This window comes from Poecilia latipinna, unplaced genomic scaffold (assembly GCF_001443285.1).
Source record: "Poecilia latipinna isolate Pla-1442-1.1 unplaced genomic scaffold, P_latipinna-1.0 Scaffold814, whole genome shotgun sequence".
In the NCBI taxonomy this organism is placed as follows: domain Eukaryota; kingdom Metazoa; phylum Chordata; class Actinopteri; order Cyprinodontiformes; family Poeciliidae; genus Poecilia; species Poecilia latipinna.
Window position 1 is genome coordinate 313,572 of NW_015113430.1, and position 15,372 is coordinate 328,943.

At 40.2% G+C, this 15,372-nt stretch overlaps 1 protein-coding gene across 7 annotated transcripts in view; it reads right to left on the bottom strand.

Moving 5' to 3' along the window:
* Positions 1 to 1,515: 1,515 nt before the first annotated feature.
* LOC106956403 (CUGBP Elav-like family member 5) overlaps positions 1,516 to 15,372 on the bottom strand; it is a 132,381-nt gene continuing 118,524 nt past the window's right edge. For 3 of the 7 annotated variants that reach the window (XM_015047214.1, XM_015047217.1, XM_015047218.1), the window contains exons 6-10: positions 12,702 to 12,917; positions 12,358 to 12,450; positions 11,192 to 11,335; positions 7,618 to 7,781; positions 1,516 to 4,692 (exon numbers count right to left, since the gene is read on the bottom strand). In XM_015047214.1, coding sequence (XP_014902700.1) covers positions 7,654 to 7,781; positions 11,192 to 11,335; positions 12,358 to 12,450; positions 12,702 to 12,917 — 581 coding nt within the window. In that variant the 3' untranslated portion in view covers positions 1,516 to 4,692; positions 7,618 to 7,653. The remainder of the gene's footprint in view (positions 4,693 to 7,617; positions 7,782 to 11,191; positions 11,336 to 12,357; positions 12,451 to 12,701; positions 12,918 to 15,372) is intronic. The other 4 variants (XM_015047219.1, XM_015047215.1, XM_015047220.1 and 1 more) reach the window with 3 other exon arrangements.

Here is a 15,372-nt window from a genome sequence, read left to right on the forward strand (position 1 = left end):
TTTATGAAGAGCCCCACGGTTGACTCCTTCTGAGATGCCTGGTTTTTAAAACCATCTCCATCATAAAACATTAAAAAAAAAATAAAAAAAATTAACACATTAAAAATGATGTGGCTGCAGTGTTGTTTAAGGGGCTGTTGCACACATATCACAGCTGCAGCACTAAACATGGGCAGGGTGTGAGTGACATGCTCTGAGGTGATGAGCCGAAGGAGGCTGCAGCATCTGCGTCCCCTGAACTTTCAAAGTCCTTGAGACGCTGGGTGGGGTGAGGGAGCAATTCCTTGTGCAACGACTCCCCCTGTCTTCTGAGTGCGGATCAGCACTCCACTCGGTCCAAATGAACTATAAGAAACAAAACCACCCCAGTTTGATTTTTTTATTGTAAAATTGGAAAAAAAGGAGAGAACAAGAGAAAAGTTCCAATAACCATTTCTTTTTGACACATATCTTTATCTTACCATAACCATAAAATAAATAAGGTGACAAATTAATAAATAAATTAAATAAGTAGCAAATAAATAAATAAATAAATTGATAAATAAACATCAAGTTACACACTTGACCAGGTAATTAATTATAAAATTATTAAATCATCAATTATTAATATGAAGTAATCTAAGCAGCAAGTATTAAGAAATTTTAACAGGGGAAAAAAGTTTGGTTTCTCAGGCTAATACAGAACACATTTTTTTTTTTATTCGTTATCATTTGAATATTTTTATTATAAAAAGATACTGCTTTCCCTGTCAGTTAATCCATGCTGTACTTGATGCTGCCACAAAAACAGGTGGCGCTCTGCTTAAAAAGAAAAAGAAAAAGAAGGAAAAAAAAAATCCAAAGAAAAACAAGTTCTACCTGTAAACAGCATTTGTATCCTTCCGGTTAAGACTGGTTCTGAGATTCATCATACTGCTGCTTCTCCGTCTTTGTCTGTTTTTGTGCTGAGAAACCAGAAAGTTAATGTCTTTATAAAGCGAGTCCCCTCCCTGCCCTCCCCGCCTGAACCCCCTAACCTCTACGTAACCCAAAGAAAAAGGGCCTGTGCTGATTTTTCATATTATACAAGATTTCATATTTATAATAAGCTACTATCCTTAGCATTCAAACAATAGGTAAAGAATCATATTGTCAATACGAGCAATACCATATTCATAATCTTCATCCCTCCCGGCCCCTATTGAGCATGCTCAGAAGATTAAAAAAAGGGCACCATGGTAGCATGATAAATATTAACAGAAGAAATGATTTTAAAAAACAATGGATGCAAGAGTGAAAAGTATGTAAGAGATCAATTTTAGCTCAATCACATGCAACTTAATCAGAAAACTATAGAAATCACTACTGCCAGTTCCCTTTTTTTAAGCCATTCACAGATGTCGACGACCTAAACTTCCCTGAAACTCACAGTAAGAACTGTGTGCACTGACTTGATGCACCTGTTCTTATCTCAAGGGGCCAAACTCTGGCAATATTTGTTTCTCACATTGTGGATTAATCGTTCTTTTTTTTAAAATATGCTTTTATTTCCTATTCCTTCTAAGAGTGGGCATCAAAGAACTTAACATAATTCAAAAGCATTGCATTTCAGCTCCATCTGTCATCTTTAATTTGCTTTTCTCAAGCTGTTTTCAAGGCAAAATCTAATTTGATTTTAATAATTAAAAAAAAAAGAAAAAACTCTCTTGAGGAGAAATCCTATGAGAAAGATATATTTTGGCAGGGGTTTATAAGGCTCTGGATGGCCTAGAGGAAGCAGGGCATATATCACAGCTTCCTAAAGCTGCTTCGCCCTGACAGCAAGCATGGAAACTCACATTTACTCGCCGAGGGAAAGGAGCTGTCTTCTGGCAAATATATAAGAAATCTAACCTTTTCACAGGAAATCTATATCGTATATCATTTCAGGGGGAGCTGACCCTTTTCCTACAGTGGTATCCTATATCACAAAATCAAATATTTCAATCTGCTAAAGAGTTTTCTAAAATAAGTATATTTATAAGACTACATTTTAAGGAAATCTGGCACATATTTAAAATCTGATGAGGAACTGCAATGGATATGCTTGCATAATTTGGCAATTCATGATGAGAAAAGGCATATGTAACAAAACACCATCGCACAGCATCTAAACACTGCTGGCAGCAGAGCAACGTACAATGAACAGCAGTGAGAACCTACTGAGATTCCTGCTCCGTCTTTCTTATATTAATAATAATAATAACTTTGATCCAGTGGAGCAGGAATCACATGAGGATAAAGAGCAGCTGAGCCAAAAGTAATCAAACGCAGGCGTACAGTCGTCAGGATCTGGAGAGTCGCTCTGGTGGAAACATTTTTGTTGTAACCAAACCACAGAGGCAAGGTCGTCACTTTTTGTCTGAAGTCTCTGCAGGACGAGTGCTGCGGTGCAGTGTCCGGAGTGCTGATGTGCCTAAAGTTTGGAACGTCGATGAAAGCGCCGAAATCTCAGTGAGTCCTGAGGGGGCAAAATGCTTCAAAGAGCAAACTGAGTCATGGAATGGCATTTAAGGAGAGGAAAAAAAAAACAGAGAGAGAAAGCTTCACTAAGAAGCCTTTGAAGACAAAGATTTCATCTCAGATCAACCGAATGCGTTTCTCGGATCAGGATGACTCTGTTTTAGTTGATTAATCGTTTCTCACAGAGCATGCCGTGCCACGACATCACCGCACCGGGGCTGTGTGTGACCATCGCTGACGGTAGCAGCGCTTCTAGGCCTCCTGCTCCCTAATTGATGGATCATTTTGGTCTGAATTTGACCTGCAGTAGCTGATAATGCCAAGCTGTCTTTCACTGTGTATGAGCTCTAACTGTGCAATTATAATGCGCAATTAAGAACCTAAAAAACCCCAAACAAAATAAAAACAGCTGAGGTGTCTTTAAATGCAGACTCCAATCTACAAGAAAACCTGGGACATCATCAAATATACAGCTATAGCAAGAAAATAATTATTTAGATAAAAATATTAGAACGGCCCATTTTAAGGTGAAGTTTGTGGTAGTTTGGGTATTAAGTTTTCACTCGACATCCTGACTGTGTTTTTTTTTTTTTTCCTGTGGCAGAAATCCTAAGCATGTTTTCATGCTAAAACATGTTAAGTATGAACACTTTTGCAAGCACTCTATGAAGGGAGACAAAAAAAACTCCAGTGAGACTCAGATCAGCTCTGTCACTCAGTCAAGCTTCTTCGAAATGCCAATGTGACAATCGATTGTGCATCTCTGACCCTGCAGTGCCGCTTCCATCTGATCAATATTATCATTATTGTAATTATGTCCTGGTTTAGTTTCAGGGCTCCCTCATCCACTGATGATCCCTGTTAATAGACAGTAACGCTGGTACTTTGACGTGAAGGAGGAAAAGTGACGGGAGGGCGGGCGTTCCCGCTCTCACCTGCTGCTGGAAGCAGCTGGAGCGGCTTAGCAGTGGGCGAGGGCTCGACCCATCGGCGACCCAACAGGTGGCACTTTCGCCACAGTGGTTCACGGTCAGACCATCTGCCCCGTCGAGGCGTTTAACTAATGATTCGCAGTGAAGATCGAGGATTTTGAATTGAACCGAGGTCGGTATTTGTGGTCCTGTTTGAGGTTGTGTTGTCCTTCCTTTGCTTCGACGCTTTTGTTTCCCATTTTTGACTCAAAAACACAAAGATCATGCTTCTGAGATGAAATGCTGGGAATGCTGATGTATCAGGACAAAAATAAAAATAAATAAATAAACATATCTGAACATGCCCGACACAATGCCTAACCCATATCTTCTATACTGCTAAAATAGTACAGCTTCATTTATTTATGGTTTTTTTAATACATTTTCTGTTTTTTCTTTTATTATTCTCCAACCCGGTAGCTATAAAGGTAAAAGGAAACCAAAAAAAAAAAAAAAAACCCTTGTTCTTTTTTTTTTTTCAACCTGAAGCTAGTGTTTCTTCTTAAGTTTAACTTGTAATATTATTAGTAGTAGTTTGTAGTATTAGTATTATTAATACTATATATATCGCTGTTCAGAACAATAAAAATGTTTGGTCCTTTGGTCCCTTAGGGGTGAAAGAATTGCAGTTCTACTTTTGCTATTGGAAACCTCAGTGACCTCCAAGAGTCATAGTTCTGCGCTTGCTGAGAGACGGTGAGAGAATAAGAGAAAGAGGGAAAGAGAAAGAAAGTCTGTCAGTGGACGTGTAGAATTGGTTCTTTTCTCCACTGTTGTTTTTTTATCTTCAAGTTTTAACCCTCATTTGTCCAGTAAAAGCCACAAGCGCCTCTTTGTTCCTTATATATATATATTTATATATATATATGTGTGTATATAATATGTATATAGAAATCTATTTGTTGTTGCTGCTTTTTTTGTTTGTTGCTTACTTAACAATTCAAGTCTTAACAAGAAAAAGTTCTGTTGTTCAGTCCCGTCGAGTCTCTTTTCCAGGTTTTCCTTCTTCTCGCTGTCCTGTGCCATCTGTTGCTGTTACGTCCCCATCGAAGCGCCGTTTCTCCTCCTTCCCTTTCCCACACCTCCTGTTGCTGCTCTAACCTGCATCCTCATGTGTTGATAAGTGTTGATATGTCTCCCAAAAAACTCCTCACGTGTTGATTTTTTTAAAACATATGCTTGCTCTCAAAGAAAAAAAGCTGACCTCCTCCCAGATATCTTCACGTGTGTCCTCTAAAGTCTGGGGAAAAAAGAAGAAAAAGAAAGACAAAGAAAGAAGGAAAAAAAAAAGAGAAAGGAGCGATTTTAAATTTCACTGCTCATTAAACTGTCAATCCAAAGATCCATTTCTTTAAACTTTGGATATTTCAGTATGGCTCCATTATATCAGTGTAATGGTCTGGAGAGACCATTACACTGAATCCGTCTTTGTCAATCACAATGATGACAGATTTTTCCCACAATTAATATGCCCATGATGTGCTTCCATCATAAAATCAACTTGGACTCTGTATTTTTGCACATTCTGTGCTTAGTCTTACATTTACTGCCAATACACATACGATTTAAAATTATAGGATAAAATCACAGAACACACATTGCCAAAATGTCCCCTGACTTTAAATATCTTGAACCAAAATGAAATGCATCTTCCAATTAAATGCACTTCTGTCATATTTTGGGCACTAAAATATATTAAAAAATTGACGTCATTAGGACTAGCCTGCTCTAAATATGTCCCCTTTGCATCCATCAAAAGTTTATATTTGTGCTTTGTTTGCATAATGCCCATATCCTTCAAAATGTTGCTAATTGTAGAAGCTATCAGGGCTGTGTGTGTGTGTGTGTGTGTGTGTGTGTGTGTGTGAGTAATTTCAAAGTGGAATGAAATTAACGGATAGCTTTCAAAGTGTATTACCATTAAAAATATGAAGGTTGCAGCATGCAGTTGCACTCAAAGCAACCAATTGCCTTCAGAAGTGACCCAATGCCTGGTTCACGTGGCAAGATTTTAAAATTGTTGGTTGACCACACACACACGACAAAAAGAAAATCAAAGCTCTAACAGTGTGTGTGTGTGTGTGAGGTGTAGAGCCACACAACAAAACACACACAAACAGATTTCCTGCATTCAAACACAAGTAAAAAAAAAAAAACCCTGGCTGCATGACTCACAAGGAAGACGCAATGTTGGTGGGCAATTTTTAACAGGGAAATTATACAAAAAGATGTCTGCAACTTCCGCTCGACTTTCTGCAGTGGCGGCAGTTTCGTGTGCCGTCTTGCCGATTTTCCTCTGTGTTTCCATCACTTTGCTCTCTGATTGGCTACACATCACATTTAACAGGCTGCACGCTCGTTTGTCCTCAGGGAACACCCCACACGCTGGGCTATGAGGCCAAGACAATCCAACAGGTTAAATATCCCCGATTTGAGGTCGAAGCGCTACTGATGTCCTTCCAAGCAGACTAGATCATCACACGGTAGGAACATCTCATAAGATTATCTTTAGAGCCATCACGATAATCGGAGTGTTCCTTAGATATTAGGAAGGGGAAAACTGAGTCAAAAATCAGCCTAATTATCTTGCCGCATGAAACAGGCTTAATTATTTATTAGAGTGTAATTAAATCTATGCTGATATAACTGGTGGTGCAACATAATGATGGCTGTATCGTGCTTTGGGGATGTTTTATTTATTTATTTTCCCCCACCCCCATCAGGGACAGGGAAGAAAACCTGGTAAAGACTTGCGGCCTGGGAAGAAGTTCAACTTTCCGCAAGACAATAAAACTGAAATATTTTGATGACAAAAATACAAAAAATCAAAAAAAAAAAAAAGTTTTGTTTTGTAACAGCCTAGTTGAAGTCAAGCTCAATGGAGAATTCGTGGCTAAACATGAAAATTGCTGTCCAGGGAGCTTTGCCCGCCCAGTTGAGTAAAGCTACAATTGAAGCTGAATCTGAATCTATTGCAATAAAGAATATTTTAACAGTTTCAGTAGCTACAAATAAGGCAGACTACACTTTTTTTTGATTATTTGTAAAATATTTAAGAACCTATATATAATTTTCTTTTCTCTTATTTATGATGCACAATTATGGGATTCATAGAGGGGGATTGTTTGAAAACAATGAGCTTTCCTGTTTCCTCATCTTACAGGATGAAGTGATATTTCCTTGGCCCATCTGTCAGTTAAATGGTCCTCATTTCTTTGGTACATGGCCGCCCAAGCATGTTTGATCCCCCTTGTTCTGGAAAGTTAAGGTTTTGTAATGATAATAAAATTCTGCGCACATATCTGCGCTTAGTGCAGACGGTAGGCTCTATTTTTACTCATCAGTTCAGATACTGTAAAGCTTCTTTAGATGCTCATTTTTACATTCTACTCCCGATTCTCCAAAGCAAAGTCACACTTTGTCAGGCTTCAGTCGCAGGGTAGAACATTAAGCTTCTCTTGGAACGTTTCCCTGACCTTTGTTTGACCTCCAGGACTCCTTTTAAATGTCATTTTTTATTTAAACGACAAACTGGGGAAAGGAATTCCTGAAAGGTCTTTGCTGCTCTTCTTTATTGCCTTCTCCTGCTGTCTGTACATACATTATTTACAACTTAAGAGTGCTAGGCCACTGTTTAAAGGTACATGGGTGTTGATGGTGAGGCCTAAAAGGTGTATTCACACCAGGAAAGTCTTTGGGTCCACTTGTTTAGTGTGGACCAAAAGCAGATTTTATTTTATTTTTTTTCTGCTCTTGGTGCAGTTTGCTATAATTTGTAAACAAATCTACCCCATTGGATAGAAATCAGGGGGTGGGACAGAGCACAGCTTTAATACATAAAGTTAAAAAAAGTAGTAAATTTTACATAATGTCTCTCACACCTGCACTAAAGAGGCAGACCAGTGGACAAAATGAACTCTGGTCCTTTTAAAGCAGACCAAATGTGTCAGGAGTGAATACATCCTTAGCTGCGTATTTATAAACCTTTGAGTTTTGCAGTATTTTTGAAACAATTACATAGTTTCATTACACTATAAACCGTTTTATTAAATATATTTACAGAAACCCATCACAGCTCTTCTAAAGAAGAAGAAGAAGAAGAAGCAGCTTGAAACTTACTTTTGTGAAGACAAAAGAAAAAACCCTCACCGTTTTCAGGGCTTACCTGTGCTGCTGCAGTGAATACTGAAGGTAGGCTGTGTCAGTAAGGGCGGCTGGCATCCTTCGGTCTCTTTAGCTGGACTTTCAACCTCTTCATCCCGATTTGAAAACCGTTCATGGCCTGAATAGCTGCCTGTGCGCTAGCAGGGTTGTCAAAGCTGACAAAACCTGTTAGGAAGCAAATCAAATTTATTAAACTTACAAGAAGAAAGGGTCAGGATGATGTCCAAAATAAGCTTTAAGCCAAAAAAAAAAAAAAAAAAAGGGAAAGTATGTGAAAGAAAGAGCTGTTGGGACATGTTTGGAGCTGTTGCTGCCAAAACACATCACACTCCTTTGTAGAGAAGACATGTAATATTAAGCTGCTCTGTGGTTTTTGAGGCACATGTTGCAGAGTATGAAAAGCAGCAGCCTATTTCAGTTAAATAATAAAACAAAACATTGCATTACCAATTCTCGCTAAGAAAAAAAAAAATTCCATTAATGAATAGATTTGAAAATTGGAAAATAGAAAATAATTACCAGCTAAAATGGTTTAAGTAAGAAGTGCTTAATATTTACAGACCATGCTGACCACGATGCTTTGAATTTATAGAATTTATTGGGCACGTTTTTACTTTATATCACGTTACAGTAACAAATGTTGATATTTTTAACTATACTTCAACAAAAGCAAAGTGAAGCATACTAGTAAAGTCAAACACACAAAAATATATATGTGGAAGACGGTGCTCTGGTCAGATGAGAATAAAAAAAATTTATTTTGACCAACACATAAGATTATATAAGGGGATGCTTTATCTAAACGGAGACAGGAGACTTGTTTGATGAGAAAATGGATGGAAGTAAATAAATACAGTTTCCTGGAAGAAGAAAACTGGTCAGAAGCTGCAAATTTTGTTGTTCAACGAAATATTAAATTGGGGGCCAACATACAAACGTATGAATATTTTTAAACCAATTGCCACTTCCGACCCACTTCAAAAGTAATCACTACTATGTCTTTGACATAAAATCCCAATTCTCAAAGTGTGTGGTTATAATGCGACAAAACTTCAAAAGCTCCAAAGGTATGTATGAGCTTTGCAAAGCTACACATTTTAAACTCAGCTAACAAATATAGCATGCAACGGTAAAAATAAAAGTTCAGTGTAAACAAAAACAAACTCGACAAGTTTCGAGGCAGACGGCGCAAACCTCCCATCAGCACATCTTCCCCCAAAACTCCCCACTCCTCAAACCTACGCTGAACATCCCGTTTCCATCAAAGTAGAAAAAAATAAGCCTTCAGATTTCAGGGACCAGAAGCTGCAGCGGAGTGTGTCTCTGCTTGATGTGCTCCCTTGCGTCTGCGGTGCCATTAGGTACAGTTAATGACCCGTGAAAAAAAAACAACAGGGGCCTCTGCGCGTCCGCAGTCACCTGGGAGAGACTGCGGCTGGCCTTCCTGGATCTGGTTTGGCCCATTTGGCAGAGAAGACGAGGCCAACATGAAAGTCTGAAGAAAGAGCAGCGGCAGTAAAAGGATGCGACCTCCTACATGCCACCAGCAACTAGGCACATTTAGGGTGGTGGAACGAGAGCTGAGCAGGCACAGGCCCCGTAGTCTCATCAAAGACTACATGTTTTGATGAGGAGTCTCATCAATTTAAGAGTATTCCCTCTCCCTCATTTAAAGATTAATTGTACCAAAGTGCTGCCGCCTTGATGTGAATGTCTATTGTAGCTGCTCGTCAATACTGCAAATAGATCTTCTTTCAGGAGTCTCTAATATTAACCCTCTCACTCGAACAAAAGCATTCAGGCACCAGGGATACTTCACTGGGCTTATGCGGTTCCCTTTGAGTAAAAACAATTGCTGCTCCACAATCACCCCCAATCCGGTCCGCCCCTGAAGCGTCACTGTCGAGCTCTTCAGGTGCCTGCGAAGGCGAAGTTAGTCTGCTCGAAGTGCGGAGGTGTGTGGTTCGGCCTCAGCAGTTCCAGGCATCGACAGAAACGAGGGGCTACGGAACAGCGACGAAGACGCTGACACGGCGCCTGAAGGTTTCCCCGGGTCAGTCATCTGCCAAAACGAAACAAGGACATGGACTCTGATCGACTGCATCCAGGCCAGTTTGGAAACGATGCACTCGGAGCATCTTTTCCTCGGCCCTCACGCCAAAGCACAAGCAGTCATCAAGATGCAAATTCAAGTCGGTTTGTCTGGGGGAAGATCAATCCTCGCAGTCTGTGGGCTGTCAAATGCTGTCACAGCCAGAATAGGTTATGGAAAAGAGTGTTTTAAACGTTTTAATGTTTTCAAATTAGTTATTCAGGAGTTATTCATAAGAAGACAGTGATCATAAGTATTTAGCTCAACAAAAACAACTTGTTGACACTTCTTAGCTCATCCCACAGGGTTTTCTTTCTCCATGAAATTCAAGTCAGGTTATAAAAGGTCGGTTGGGTATTTGGTGAAATATTTTTGTGTTGATATAACCATATATTATGGATAGTTTGCCTGCTGGGATGACAAATCATTTACACTTAACTAACAAAGTCCAAATGGATATGCATCTGAAAAAGTTCCCATGTTTCAGATGCTCTGTTCCCAGGTTCCCAGGACTTTTGGAAGAGAAACAGGCCCAAAGCATCACAGATACTCCACCAGGCACATTGAAAGAAACAAGGCGCTTTTTTACATATTTATTCTTATCCTTGTTTCATAACAATCCAGCACACTGGTCTAGGGTGCTTGTTGAAGAAGTGTCCAATCTTAATTTTATCTAAAAGAAGTCCTGCAGAAAACCATGTTGTCGTTCAAACCTCCTCCTCCTGGTCACTGACTGACCCGGTTGAAATTCATTCAGAGAAGCTGAGCTCAGAGGGAGAAATCCCAGAGAAGAAGACAACATAGACGAACATGGACGATAATCTTGCTCTAAAAATAACATTCAGTGTCTCACCCTTCCTTTGTTTGTGGTTATTGGCAACACAGGTATTAAAGTCAGCAATCAGATCACACTGCCCGACTGTCAAAATTCTGCTCAAATATTCAAACAATGTTTAATTGACTTCAACTGAGGTTGGGTTGGATTTGTGACTTCACCACTCACACAGACAGACATTTGTGCCTATTAGCAGTGCAGATAGCTCCCAACGAGAGGACATTGGTGCAGACATATCCAAACTGGGAATCATGGGTAAAATCCGACAAAAATAAACTTGTGGTGTTTCCTCACATTAACAGTGTGCTTTGGAGATTTTGCACCTCTATTTCCATTTTCATCTTTATATTATTTCCCCCTTTTTATAAAGTGACTAGCTTAAAACGTAAAGCACAAATTAAAATGTGTTGTCTGCATTTTATTCTGCACCATCAGTTGTTGCAACATTAAGTTTCTATCATTTCTTAACATGATGTTTCCTTCTCCTCACTCAATAAATTCTCTAAAGTGAAAGGTTGGATTATGCACAGTTTTTCAGCGTGAGCTCATGCAAATGCAATAAAATAAGCTTTATTTTAAGAGTTCATACATATATTCACCAGTTGTGCAAATAAGTGTGAGTGGATCTGTACATGCAGTCTAACTCACCGAAGCACTTGCTCTGGTTGGTCGCCCGGTCCATGAAGACCTTAGAAGAGATGACTGTACCAAAGGGCAAAAACATCTGCATGAGTTCATTGTCTCCAAACTCCTGCGGCAGGTGGTAGATGAAGAGATTACACCCCTCTGGACCTGAGCAGGCAAATAGAGGAAACGCATGTCAATTTCATCTCTCCGGTCTCACCAAATGATATGACAATTATCTGTTTAGCTGACCTTCAGTGGTCTTCAGCGTTTTATTTAAGACTGGTACTTGGGTCAAATCAGTTCTACAGAATAGGTTTGCTTTATCTGTACGTTCCTCCATTCTTTGCTACTCAAACTGTAACTCAAAGGCTGGTGGAGTAAATTACGAATAATTAAAGATAAAACTTAGAACATGTGCCTCTCAACACGCCGACAAAAGGTCTAATGTTGTATCATACAAAACTAATCTATGAATGTATAGTAATAGTTTTGGAAGTTAATCATAGATATGGATTGATCAATGGATGGAACAATTGGCAATGGGAATAAAAAACTCCTTAATACTATTTCTTACACTTTTGTAATTCATGTAATACTTTACTGACTAATTTATTATATTCATACTCTTTAGCAATATCTCCAGAATTTCTGTCAGTTTTTTTCTTTCTTCCTCCTCTTTTTAGACTTGTGCAGCAGGTGTGAGCAAAAAAAAAAAAAAGAAAAAAAAGAAAAAAAAATCACCATGATCCACTTTAAATATTTTTATGAAAGGTGCCCCAGTTTTCCCATTTCTACATTTTCATAACTCTTGTCCCCCGTGGCTGCAGCAGCATGCTTCTTACAGGTTTATTACAATGGACTTTATTGTTACTTATAAAAAAAAGAAAAAAAAACAACATATGACTATGTTGATCATAAAACCAGAAAATTTAATACAGCTGCATTATCACTGCTCTCTGTCTAGCTATTCTGTATTTTTTATGGTGTATATAATGTATAAGTTACCTCAGATTAGGTGTGAAATGTAATATTGTTTCCTCAACCTTTCCACTCTATTTACCCATTCCGCAGAATTGAGATGTGTACACTGTAAAAGCAATATTGGTCTCTCATGCTCATCTCTGCTTTTTATATCCATTACAGGAGGATGGGATGGGTGAAGTGTGAAAGTAATAACGTTCTCTCACCCTCACCTTCTCTCTGCTGCTGCTGCTGGATGACCTGGGGCGGCTGGGGCAGTGTTTGGCCGATGGGAGTCAGCGTGGTGGCTGGGTAGATTGCTGCGGAAAGAAGGCGCAGAGAAATAAAGAGAGGGTGGTGTAAAAGCGAGGGGGGATCCTGCAGAGAACGGTGTCAAGGATGCTTAAGGTCGATCACACAGGCGTAACGTGTCGAATCAAAGGCGCTCTGATGTCGTGTTCTGACGCACTGTAAACACCCCTGTGGTAATTAACTTGTAGCCTATAACACGGCTGGCATTTGTGAGCAGGTGAGATCAAGCGGCGACAGAGAAGCCTCGTCGCGTCCCCACCTGTGTATTGCTGAACGCCGGTGAAGGCTTGCTGCAGGGTGTCAGCGGCGGTGGGGCTCTGGGTGGAGTAGGGCGGCAGGCCATTGGTGTACACCGTCTCCACGGCGGGGTGCCCGTTGGGCTGATGAGGGATGCCGGTGAATCCGTTGACGATGGGAGTGACGATGCTGGGCACGGCGGAGGTGGTGATGTTGGCTGGCGGAGAGCTGAGGCCTGCTGGGAATGAGGTTCAACGTTACCGCATGAGGGGCAAACCATTCCTGTGGGCTTATTTGGTACAAAAAAAAAAAAAGAAAAAAAAAAAAAGAAAAACCACAAAGAACAAAAAAAATAATACACTGGATCCAGTGCAGGTGTACACAGTCGCAAACAACACACAAGACGCACACATGATATAGTGCCTCCTCTCTCTAATGCAAGGACACGGGTGCGACGTGAGTCTGTCACATATCCGCCGTTTGTCGTGACACATCCTGCAGAATAGCTCGGAAGTCAACCTGTGAAAAATGAGCCTGTCTGTTGTGTTTGCGCGATACCCCGCTGGCTCCTATTGCTCAGGATGATGAAACCACTATGCAACTTCAGAGCAAAAAAAAAAAAAAAGAAAAAGAAAAAGCAACCAAAAAAACAGAAAGAGTGGGGAAAAAAGGAAACCGATGTGGTGTAGATAGAGGCAGATTACAGAAGGAGATTTGCTTGAATGAGCAGGTAGCTTATACTCAAATATGTCTCTTACTTTTATACATACACAATAAAATACAATAAAAAAAAAAAAGTTGGCAGTTTGACAAATGGGTCGGTCGTAACATACATAGCACAAGCCTGACAAGGCTGCTGCAGAGAGGTTCATGAGTGGAATCAAAATTGCAAGCATCCTGTTCTCTGCTGTTCAATGCATTTTTAAAAGAACCCCTCGGTTTAGAAAGTGCTTCCAATTATGCCGGGGAATGTCAAAGTACCCATTTGGAGCGGATTCTCACTTTGTGATGGCCTCCCTCTGAAGGATGTTCTTCGTGGCGAAGCATTTCGAGCCAGCTGAGGAACAGCTCCCCGGAGGACCACTTCTCAATCTGGAAGCCCTCACACCCTGATTGGACAGACAACCCAGGTTGTCACGGAAACCCTTCAGCAGCTCGTCATATCCCCATGAGCCGGTACCTCAGCAAGGACCCCGCTGTGAGCGGCAGCTAAACAATCGCATCCGCATACACGCGGAGTACACGCTGTAATGGACCTGTAAATAAGCTGAGGTGCCGGTAAAATACAGCGCATAGGGTTACTTTTATTATCCTCTACTTATGATTTCTTCTTTTTTTTATTTCCTATGCTCTTTTGTCTTCTCTATATCGCTTCTGTCTGAGCGTTTAAGCTATGGAGGACGCTGACAGTTAACAACAATGGCGACCAGGGGAATTTCCTCGGCCCAGTGAGACTTGTTGTGTCTTTTGCTAAGGTTTCCTCTTTTTCTTTTCTTCTTTTTTTTTCTTTCAGAAGCCTCCCTGCGATTGCTTGTTTCCTGCGAAGTTGTGATGAATTAGACCGCAGCTTCAGCCCATTCTCCTACCAGGACCCAGGAGACTGCCGCTCCTACTTTGAGAGCTGGAGGCAGCTATAGTGTACCCGGGCCACACGCACTCTACTGTACCACCAGATAATGCATCCTCTCCATCATCAAGCAAATTCATTTTCCAAAGCTTGGCAGTGTTTTGCGAGCACACGCCTATGTATGTTCACCAGTTGCGACAGTGGAAGGAACTAGTGCTGTCCTGCAAAAGTATCAACACTGAACTTTTCCCCACATTTTATCACTTTCCAACCAGATGCTTTTGTGGATTTTACTGGGATTTTATGGTGTAGAACAGCACAAATTAGCAAATGATTGGGAAGTAGAAGGAGCATTCTGGACCGTTTTCTAATCTTTTGACAAAATACTGAAGAGAGGGAGGAGCATTCATTTTTCAGCACCCTCCAGTTGAACTTTTTGAAAACCAGCTCTTTTGGGTATTTTTCTGCAAGCTTTACAAATGTTTACACTGAATATTTTTGAGCTTCCTAAATTTCGTAGTTTTTCATCCAAGGTTGCCACATGTTTACATCCATCCATCTTCTAGTCTATTCTGATCGTGTTCCTTATCTCGGAAGAAAAGCATCACCATGGCAGCATCAGTTTTAGTTTTCCACCACACATACTGTTCGACATTTGGGCAGAGATGTTCTGAATTGGTTTCATTTGGCTAAAGTAACATCTCTCGCATCTTTGCTATATCCCCTAACATGGCTTGTGGCAAACTGCTCCAGCCCCTCCAGAATACCTACGACCCTCTTGGCTGATTCTCTGCTTAATCCGCTCCTTGACAATCTTGCCAGTTTAGATCAGGAACCATGTTTTAATATGTTTTTCATCAGTGCCATTGCCTTGATTTTCAGACGATAAACTGAACAGTTTATGAACTCCAGATGTTATTTTATAACTGAACCCTGCTTTAGACATCTGCACAGCTTCATCTCTGGCCTTCCTGCTTGCTCCTCGTTCTTCGTGGTTTTGCTTTTTTTTCTTCCACAACTTTTTTTCTACCAAATGTCTGAAGCAGTTGGTGACATTGGACTTTTTTTTTTTTTTTTTTTTTTTTTTTTTTAAAAGGGAAAAAAAAATCCTTAAAAATAAATTGTA